The sequence below is a fragment of the Ursus americanus genome, chromosome 2, assembly GCF_024610735.1.
Source record: "Ursus americanus isolate L20-20 chromosome 2, mUrsAme1.1.p, whole genome shotgun sequence".
In the NCBI taxonomy this organism is placed as follows: Eukaryota; Metazoa; Chordata; class Mammalia; order Carnivora; family Ursidae; genus Ursus; species Ursus americanus.
The window spans coordinates 81,598,880-81,609,432 of record NC_142128.1 but is presented as its reverse complement, the minus strand read 5'-3'; the positions used below and the strand labels follow the sequence as shown (position 1 = coordinate 81,609,432).

Here is a 10,553-nt window from a genome sequence, read left to right as displayed (position 1 = left end):
TGTCTCTCTTGCCTTCCTCATCCGTCCACCCCTCTCCTCTCCCACTCCTGATCCTCATCATTGCCTTAAGAGACCTAAAACTGCTCGGCTTCCCTCCTGCTTCTCTCAGTTTCCGGAGCCTCTTCTCGGGGCATGTCTCAACCTGTTCTCAGCCTCAGACTAATCCTCCATAACACTGAAAATGACAGATGAGGTCAGACTGGCATGGGAGGGAAGGAAGAGAACATTTCTTACCCAGGAAACCACGCTCATTCATAACTGGGTTTCCAAATGAGAATAGGCTATAAGGGTGTGTACGTACGTGTGTGTGTGTTTCTGCTATCAAGAACCCCAACTTCTGCTTTCCTCCTAACACATGCCTATATTCTGATGTTTTGAACTCCTAGTATGTAAAGAGGATGAAGCATCAGAAATATAGATCTTTAGATTAGTAGCTGGCGGCGCTGGGTTTGGGAGAGTGATCCTTTATCCTCCAGGATCCTCTCACAGTGTTACCTTGCCAACTGGTATGCTGGAGTTTAAAGCTGCAAGAGTCTTCGTGGGCTGAGAATGAGGAAGAGAATGCAGGCTGCTGATACTAACAAGGTCCCCGGAGTGATTTATTAGTGTCTCCAGTCCCCTTTTATTTGACAGAAGGAAAAGTAAGTGTTTATTCCTTCTGATAAGAGATGCATACTTAAGCAGTTTATATATTCAAGCCCCATTCACCTCAGTTTGGTTGTTTCTGGTTGGTTCTGTCTTAAGACATGCACAGGCCCCTTTCAATTGTCCTCTCTAGCTATCATCCCGGTTCTCTTTTGCCTTTTATGCCACAGTTCTTGGGGGAAGCCGGAGCCTCCACATCCTTCCCTCCACAACTTTATAATTGGATTTTTTCCCTCCCTGTTCTACCAGAACCACTCTCAAAATTCACCCATAACCATCTTTGGTTCAGTGACCTTTTCTTTGTTCCCGTTTCCTTGACTGTTCTGTTACCCATCTCCCTAGGTAGTAGCCTAGCTCTACTCCCACCTCTCCGCAAACCGTTCCTGCTAGCGGTGCCCTCTTCCTGCTCTAGTCCCTACATCCGGGCTTCCCTTTTATTGCTTTGGCCCTTCGCTCTAGCTTGGAGAGTTTCTTTATGCGCTCAGCTCTGAAGATCCACTCTACACTTGGCCACGCCCCCCTAGGGAGCAGCATAGGAAAAGCCCCCACCCCCACCCCCACAAGCCTGCAGGCTATAACCTATGGCCGGAGGCATCAGGAGGAAAGGAATAATTTGGGGAAGCTAGGCCTTGAATATGACCTCAAGCTGGGAAGTTTCCACTTGATCCTGAGACTGGTAGAAATACCTGCTTTTTAGACGTTAATGTGCAGACAAATCACCTGGGGACCTTGTTAAAATGCAGATTCAGTAGGTCTGGGGTAGGGGCTGAGATTCTGCATTTCTGGCAAATTCCCATGTTGCTGGTACATAGACTGTACTTTGAGAAGCAAGGGGCGAGATCACACTTAACTACTGTCAGGTTTCCTGGGGGTTTTCTGCGTTGTTTTTGTAGCTCATCTGGAATGTATCCGACTTGAGAGCCAGGATGCTATTGTTTGCATCTTTGTGTTCCCCATTGATAAATTCCTTCTGGGTGTTCCTATGAATACTTAATTGATGGGACCCAGGGCTGAGTTGTTTATATCTTCTAGCTTTGCTTTACAAACGCTAATTTATCTTTACATCACGATTGTGAGGCAAGTGGATCCTTTTTTTTTTTTTTTGACTATAAATAGAAATGAAGAAAAATGAATGATTCTTCAAATAGTAAGTCACATTTCAGATTCTGGTCCACAAGTTCCTTGCTCAGAGGGGTCCCAAGGACAGGTCTGGGGTGAATGCTAACGCTGCCTCTGCCTGGGTTCTCACCCGACTGCTCGAGATGACCTACTCACTTTCGGGACCTCATTTACTCTTTCCTGACTGATAAATCGGAGACTGTTCCCTCTCTGTCTCCTTCTCTCCTAGGCAGGTTCAGGAGACTTAGGGAGCTGTAAACTCCATGTTAGGAGGCCAGATGCCTGCTGCTGAGGTGACTCAAAGGTTGGGAAGCAGACAGTGGGCCAGCCCACATGCCGGACTCGCCCCCACACGGCAGCTTTACAGGCATCTTTACAAGGGCTCTTAGCCCTGCGGATTAGAAGCACCTTTTAAAAAGACTGTGAAGAGGAAGTGGGGTGGGGGGGGGGGCGGGGAGAAAACCACAGAAATCATAGAATAATAACCACCTCAACATAGTGTCCCATGTCCCTTAAGTTCAGCTTCTGAAACGGAATTTTTGCTTTCAGGGATTTCTCCCACAGCCATGAAGATAAATCAACCCCCGTCTCTAAAGTAGGTCACGCGGGGAGAGAGCGAGCTGATAAATGCAGATGCCAAGGCACTTTCACCCTTTTCCAAACCAAAAATAGAACTTGGAAATTGTCTAAAGAAAATGGGTGCAGCTTGAGAAAAGCTGGGGAGAAAAAAGTGGGTGGGGTGCTCCTGCCCTGGATTCACTTGGCCCACAGCAGACCTTTAGAGCAGGAGAACTTGACTCCGTGGCAGTTCCTCCCACTGACAGCCCCCCCAGCCCGCGGGATCTCTTCACGCCGTCTAACTCACTTCCTACTGGTCACTTCTGTTGCATGATTCCAGTGGGGTTGTAACTATTCCCCTACTCCCAGTTCTGGTAACCACTGTAAAAAGTTTCTATTAATCAAAGCCTAGATGGGGGAGACAAGGCAAGAGGCACTTTTGGATTTCTTCATCAGAGCAGCTCTGTGATTCATTATCTGTTCCAAAAAGCGGCACATGCAGTTCCAGGAAAGGGGGAGCGGAAATGCTGTGTAGCCCAAGTTTGGGCTCCCCTGCCTTTGCCTCTCCTTCCCTCCATCTGGCCACAAGCCAGGCTGTTTTTCAGCAGCTGCTCCTGTTTCTGGATGGATACTCCCATGCCCACCCCCTGCTATTATGATGGAATTGGGGGTCTGGCGAGGCACTGGGATTGGATTGGGCGACCAACAACCACAGCTGTGGCTTGATCTCCGGGGCGTAGAGTCTCCAGAGATTCTGCACGTCTCAAGGTCAAGAGATCCCACTCTGCTCCATCTTAGCTGGCGGGAGCGTTCCCATTCACAGCTCTTCCCTGGGCGCTCAGACTCTTCCCCAGGTACACAATGAATGTGAGTGTCCTCGGGAGAGGGTGGAGGGAGGGAAGACTAGGACCCAGATAGACAGACAGGAAGGACAACTACACACTGAAGGAAGTATCTATGCCACAAAGGGCAGTGTGATGCCATGACTGGCTAGAAACAAATAGCCACACAGACGTGGATCAACCCGGAGAAAACCTCAAGTGGGATCCAGGAAAGGGATCAAGTATGGAGAGTAGCCAAAGGAAATCCTGCTGCTCAGAGACAACTTCAGTGCTTTGAGCAGAGGGATTAGAATGATTTTCTTTTACCTCAGAGAAAGCGCGTTTCCAGCAGCTGCCCTGCCCCAAGACTTGAGAGATCGAACGGAGTGAAAAATGAGCAGGTGGGAACACATGGCATTTGGCACATCCCTGAGTTCTAGAAAAACTGAAAGGAGCCTTGCCTTGGCATCTAGTGGAATGACAGGCTGGGGCAGCCTGGCAGAGAGAGGTCCAAGTTCATAGGGAGAAAGCTGAGGGCGCCAGGGCTGACTTGGTGCTGCTAAGTGGGTAGAAAGGGGGAAGCTGGGTCTTACCTTCATTCTGTAATTTAGGGATGTGGCTTATCACACAGGCACGGGGGCATCTTGTGACCAGGTCCCAGAAAACTTTATGAAATAGGTGGATTTATCAAGAAATCACGGGCCTACTTTATGCTAAGAGAATCACCTGTGGAAGATGCTCAGTGGTAGGGACAGGGATCAGCCCTTCCTCCCGCAGTTTGCAAAAGCTGAGAGCCAGTACTCCTCACCTGCCCATAAGCGGGCAGTACCCAGTGGTGGGAGATGCTGCTGATCAGGAGAGCAGGGCAGAGGGAGAGGCCCTTTTAGGAATGCAGTCCCAGGAGACTTCTCCCTCCCTGCTTGTAAGATTCCAAATGTTTGAGATAAACCCCAGGATATAGTCCAGCAAAGACGCTTTGGGCTATATTCCTCTGAGATAGAGCTAGAGAAGGGTTTTATTTTTAAAACCCTTGTTCCTGCTGGGGGAGGGGGTGGTGGCAGGCATTGGGAAGAACTGCGTTTGGATCAGGAAGGAGGCATTCTACTAGAAGTGGGTATCCTTTTACACTTTCTGCTCTTACATATTCTCTTCTCTATACCCTCAAGAATTGTTACTAAAAAATTCCAAAGACATGAGTTAAGATCACAATGATTCCTCACATCAATTCTACTTCTACTATATTTTTCCTCTGAAGGCTTTACACTGGGTAGAATTTTAAATGTGAATAATGGTTCAAAGGCTGAGAAACAAACTGTTCATTACTGGAAAGAGTGCCAGGAATCCTGGGAAGCAGACCTCACTCCCACCGGAGTTCTGCACCTAATAGTAATGGCTTCTTTCATAGTCACGGGAGGGTTGGATCACTGTTTCTTTTCATTCTCGTCTTCTTTCAGTAACTGCTGGGATAAAAGCAAACCTACAAGAATAAAAAATTCACAAACAGGACAAGAATATTTAGGGCAAGAGATCAGAAGTTCTTTGGTTATTCAGTGAACTGAACTAACTCTACTTTTTAAAAAAAGTATAAGGAAATAAATGTCCATCAAACTCCATGTCGCAGTGGGTATTAGCCTTTCCAACCCCATCTCACAGGCTCTGAGTTGTCATGCCTAGCAAGTTGAGGTGAGAGACTCAGACTAATCCAGTGATAAAAACAGAGCAGTTTTGTCATTATTAATTCCATTCCCAATATTTACTGCATCTTTAGTCTGAGAAGAATTCTACCAATGTTGCTAAATAGCCCATTCCTTTCCACTTCTCACCCCCAAATCCAATCGGTGATGAATGGTAGGGATAGAAGGGTGCCTTACTCTACTAGGTGCCTTAGAGGAAATGCAGTCACCGAGGAGGGGCAGGTCAAGCTTTCCATCATTAGTTCCTTTCCCCAAATACAATCAATGGTTTCGAGAGGGAAGGTAGGTTTAAAGTGACATGGTAAGAAGCACTGTACTAAAACATCACCTTTATTCACTATGTGATCTTCTTGGGAGTATTCATCAAAATGCACTTTAAACAGGCGCCTGGTGACTCAGTCATTGGGTGTCTTCAGCTCAGGTCACGATCCCAGGGTCCTGGGATTGAGCCCCCTATCGGGCTCCCTGCTTGGCCAGTAGTCTGCTTCCCCCTCTCCCTCTGCCCCTTCCCCTTCTTGTGCTCTTTCTCTCTCAAATAAATTAATTGAATTAAAAAAAAAAGGCACCTTAAACAACTAGTTTTTACACAGCGCTCAAAAAAAATTTTTTTTCCTAGACCACAGCTAATTTGATCAAGAGAAGAGGTCCCTCCCAGAGTGGTCAAAAAGTGGTTAGGTACTAAAACTGCAGCTTCATTTCTAGTCACAGTGACTCTGATTTAGTTGTGTGTGATAACCCCGTCCTGGCACCAGGAAGGCTCTTTCCCAGGACCTATCAATTAACATGGCTTAAGAAACATTCTATGCCCAAGCAATTCAGGCTAAAAATAACTCCATGGGCTATTTTTTTTCTTTACTCATCCACAGAAAGCATTTGTATGTCAACAAGATCTTTGCTCCTTGAGTGTTTTCACTCCTGCTTACTCCTCCCTGAAAATAGAGTTGTTTGATACAATCAGGAAAGTCAGAGTTGGTGTGAGACGTACAGAACAGCAAAACCAATGCTGATGCAACTAAGCTTTGAAACTGCCAAGTGTTCAGAGAAGAAGAAAAGAACCCGGCATTCACAGATAGGCTAAGTTTAAAATAGATTCTTCCTTACTCACCTTTCTTACAAATATATACAATTCTTTGACAGTAAAATGTATCTGATTTATACACAAAATTCACTTCTAAGTTAACAATGATAACTGAGTGCTCACTATGTCTGCTCACTTTTCTAAGGAACTTTAGGGGCATTAACTCATTAATTTTCACAACCCTACGAGGTAGATACAATTATCTCAATTTCACATTTGGGAAAACTGAGGCAGAGAAAAAGGAATAAGTAGCAGAACCAAGAGACAAACCCAGGAAGTCTGGCTCCAGGGCCCATGCTCTAACCATTACACACATTGCTTCTGCAACAACCCTGCAACAAAAACGATGTTTTCGGATTTCCTACAAAGCTATGTCTCCCTATCAAGTATGTCCATTTACATTCTCTAAATTACACAGAAACATGGTCCCATGGTTCAACTTAATGTGAAAACAGGAACTTTGGTCTTATCCAAAATATATCAACTCTCTTAAACACACCAAATGTTACCTCCTTTCAAATATAAAAATGCACTGAGATAGCTGTTTAAGCATAATTACTTTCTAGCAACAGGAAATGTTTACAAAATCCACACCCTGGACCCCCTCTTCAGTTTAAGTAGTCAGCACTCAATGGATCTCTTGTGGCTAGAACAGGACTCAAGTAGCTAATTTCTGAAAAACACGTCAATTTTAATAAGATCCTGGTTAGGCAAGGTTTAATTCTATGATTATTAAGGTGATAGAGCATAAAGCAGAAAGTTCCTTATGCTTAATGAATCACTAATAGATTTGCAAAAAAAGCAAAGCACTGGCCTACTCAGTTATGACAGTTCACATAATCAAGACTTTAGGAACACTAAAGCACCAGTCATTTGCTCCTTCTGTACAAAGGCCATAACCCTTACTTAAAGCTTTGTCTAACCTCAATTTGTCCCATCTCTTAAACACCCTATTTATAAGCTGTTATTGACCAATACCAGCGTTTAAAGTACTAGTAACAATATTTTATTAATATTTTATTAATATTTCTAATTGATTTGCTTTTGTGGATTAGTGAATACCTTTGAACTGTGAGTATTTGCCTTAGACAAAAGGCTCTCTTAAATGCAATGATTATAGTAAAATAGCTCCGCTGTCATCACCTAAGTGTTTACCATGACCCAAACACTGGAGCAAATCAGGAAGTTTTGCCAAGTAAGTTGAATTTGCCTAGCCCTCCTCCCTTATCTAATTTGACACAAGCCAATTTCCTTTCACTGATGCATTCACTTTCTACAGATAAAACAATAAAAGAAAAAAAAAGCATTGAAAATTCCATCCTGACATCCACTAGACTGCAGAGGTGGGTCTGGCCAACTGGGCAAGTCGGTCTCATCAGTTTCCCTCATGTGTCAGTTTTTTTCAATAACAAAGTTGAAAGATGACCCATGGTATATAGTTTAACAGGATAAAACTTAGTTTTTGTGAAAACATTTTTGCATATGGGAAGGGCTTCAAAAGTTGGCACTAAAGTCATTTAGCATCAGACACCATCAGATTGGCCTGTAGAAAATCAAACTGGCTAAACGGACTTTTAAAAAGGCAGTTGTAGTGACAGGTTTCAAGAAACTGGCTGGCCACTGATATTGGTTAACTAATAGCTATCCTCCCATCTAGGGGAGAAACCTTAAACGAGTCTCTTGATACTTAGTGAATGAAATCAGCAAACAATGTCCCCAGTCTGTGCATGACTGATACTAAGAACCACACTTTGACGGCCAGGACACAGTTCCCCTCCTCCCACTTCTCTCCCAACCCAGACAGGTGATTACAGACAAGGAGGCATTTAACTTGCTTCAAAATATTTAATACGTGTTAGACACGTAAAGTTACATTTTTATACAAAAATCAATACAACGAAGGAGAAAATACTGTACAAAAACCTTGTCAGCTCCCCCAACCTTTATACAACAAAGACTGGAGTCACCGTATCTACAAAACCATAAGGTCTTTCCACTTAGGGCTTCTGTCTGTAAACTTTGTTTCACTGAACACTTTTTAAAAGCACTGTGTAGTAGTTCTGATCTAGAGCTTTTAAAAATATATCTATTCTCTATAAACTCCATATTTCCAAGCTTGAACTCTTCTGTGAAGTTCATCAAGCTTTTTTTTTCTTCTTTCCCTGTGGGGAAGACAAGGGCCGCTCATATTCCCTTTTCCCAGAGTGATCACAGGGTCAAGCGTTTTTCAGGGAGCTAGGAGGGGAGGGGTGGGGGGAGAAAGACTACAAGTCTCTACCCCAGCCTAAATCCCTCCAGTCTTAGGAAATCCTGTGAGGAAATGCCACTCCTGGCCCCGGTGCGGTGCTCGCTTTCATGTGAGGGGTGTGTGTAAAGTCCCTTCCTCCCCCGGGTACGAAAGGGGAACTCCCCGGCCCCGGCCCCTCTCAGCCGCTTCCTTCTCGGCGCTGCCGGCAGAGGAAAGTCCCCGTCTGCCCCCAGTCTCCTAAGCCCTGGGAAAGGGGTGATGCATTCCAGAAGGACAAAATAGTCTTAATTCAACAAGACAAGCGTACGTACACAGACATAACACTACACAAACGCGAACGATCGTCCTCTTCCGACCGGCCTCGCACCCCCAAGTCTCCAGAGGAGACCGCGGGGAGGCTCGGCGCGGCGGGGCCGCCGAGCCCGAGCGCAGTTTGTGCGGCCCGGCGGCAGCCGCGCTCTCCGCCACACGCCCAGCGCCTACGGTCCCTGGGCCGTCCTCGCGGCCTCACGTCGGGGCCACCCCGCTGCTCAACCTCCTTCCGAAGGGGACCCGGGGGCTCAGAAGGCCACGATGGCTGTGCTCCAAGGGTTAATGTCTCTCAGCACCGGCTTATCGCAGCAGATCTGCCCGGGCTCCGCGGCTTCCGGACCGCTCTCCTCTCCTTCGGCTTCCTCCCGGCCGCCCCCGGGGCTTTTCCGCAACAGTCCCGAGAAGCTGGAACCGAAGATGCTAATGAGGTTAGCCACGTTACCGGTCTCCATCTCCTCCTCCTCCGCCGCCGCCGCCCCGCCCGGCTGCTCCTCTGAGTTCCGGCGGGGCTTCTTCAGCGGGCTCGAGCCGGGCGCCGGGCCGCCCGCGGGGCCGCCACCCACGCCCGCCGCGCCGCGCTTCCGGGGGCCGACGGCGGGCGGTGCCGGGGGCTCGTCCTCGGCTGGCCGCGGCGCGCAGCAGCAGTCAACTCGGGGGCACGCGCCCAGAGGCCCCTCCCGGTCCTCCGCTCCTGGGGGGCAGCCGCCGTGGCGGCGCGCCCCACGGGGCCCCTCGGGGAAGCCGTCCGAGCCTCCAGCGGGACCCCCGGCTCCTCCCTCCGCCGTCTCGCGCGGTCCCTCCACGCGGCGCCAGGCGGCTTCCGCCGCCTCCGCCTCTCCGCCCCGAAGAGTGTCCCCGGCGCCCGTCACGGGGACCGCGGGCTCCGCGTCGCCCGCCCGCGGCGCGGCCAGGCCAGCAGGGCGCTCCGGCTCGGTCTCGGGCCAAGCGGCACCGGCGGCCGGCGGGGGCGGCTCCCCCCAGCCCGCGGGCGGCCCGGCCGCCGGCTCCCCGAGCTGCGGCGGCGGCACCGCCGGGCTCCCCGCGGGACCGGCCAGGTAGAGGCTCGGACACGGGTCACTCAGGTAGACCTGGCGGGCGCTACGCAGCACCAGCGAGACCAGCAGGTTCTTGTGCAGTTTGATGCCGCCGCGCTGGACCCGCGAGTTGTAGATCTTGCCCAGGGAGATGCTGACGATGCGGTGAGCCTCCAGCTTGAACTCCATCCTGCCTCCCCTTCGCGGGGCTGGCGCCGAGGTGAGGCGTGAATCCCCAGCTCACGTTCGGAAGCTGAGAGGGGACGAGAGGCGTCGACAAGTCCAATCCGGGGCTGGACCCTCGATACTTGAAGGCTGAAGAGAAACGACTCGGGTGACGCGCTCACCGACCCCCGCGTTCTATTCACAACACAAAACAGTCCAGTCCCAGGTCCGGTCGCTAACTGAGGGGAGCCCGGACGCCAGCCGCCTTATATATGGCCCTCGACCGCCAATCGCGACAGGCCGCCAACCGTTCCGGGGCTGGTCGGCGCGCCCTCCTGCGCCGCGCGCGGCCAATCGGAGGCCGAGGAGGGGCGCCTGGGCTATTCGAACGTTAGTCCCGCGGAGCAGGCTCTTAAAGGGGGCGACAACGTGCGCCGGTGGCCGGACGGGTCCGGGCTTGCGCGCCGCCCGGCGGGTGATGGGGCGGAGGCGTAGCCAGAGTGTGGTTTGTAGTTAAGGATTCTGGCTTGTGCGGGGGCTTGCCAGAACCAGAGGGAACTAAACCACTCAACCTTTCATCTGAGTATACCCCTGGATAATAAGTAGTATTACCACAAGGTATTTAGCAGATAACTGATTTTGGATGAGTGCCTTGCCTTCCTAGAGTTACACACACGCTTAGGATCTGTGGATTCTAACCCCCAAGAAAGAAAAAGGGGGTTCTAAAAGTTCCTAAGTTTTTGGCTGTTTATTAAGGAATTGTAACTAGGTACGCAATTATTGGTTCTCTACTAAAGCCATCATCTATCACTGTTCTTTAGATTCTAGAACAAACACTTGTCACATAAGTTTCAATGAAAAGTGGTACAAGTTCTACCC

General features: G+C 49.2%; 1 protein-coding gene across 1 annotated transcript; it reads right to left on the bottom strand.

Moving 5' to 3' along the window:
* Positions 1-7,746: 7,746 nt before the first annotated feature.
* Positions 7,747-9,902, bottom strand: IER5 (immediate early response 5). Its single transcript, XM_045811447.2, has one exon. The coding sequence runs from the start codon at positions 9,696-9,698 to the stop codon at positions 8,724-8,726; it is 975 nt and encodes a 324-aa protein (XP_045667403.1). The 5' UTR covers positions 9,699-9,902; the 3' UTR covers positions 7,747-8,723.
* Between the last annotated feature and the right edge of the window lie 651 nt (positions 9,903-10,553).

Bases quoted from the DNA above. Each gene is read 5' to 3' on its own strand.
- IER5 (XM_045811447.2), bottom strand. From the start codon at position 9,698: ATGGAGTTCAAGCTGGAGGCTCACCGCATCGTCAGCATCTCCCTGGGC.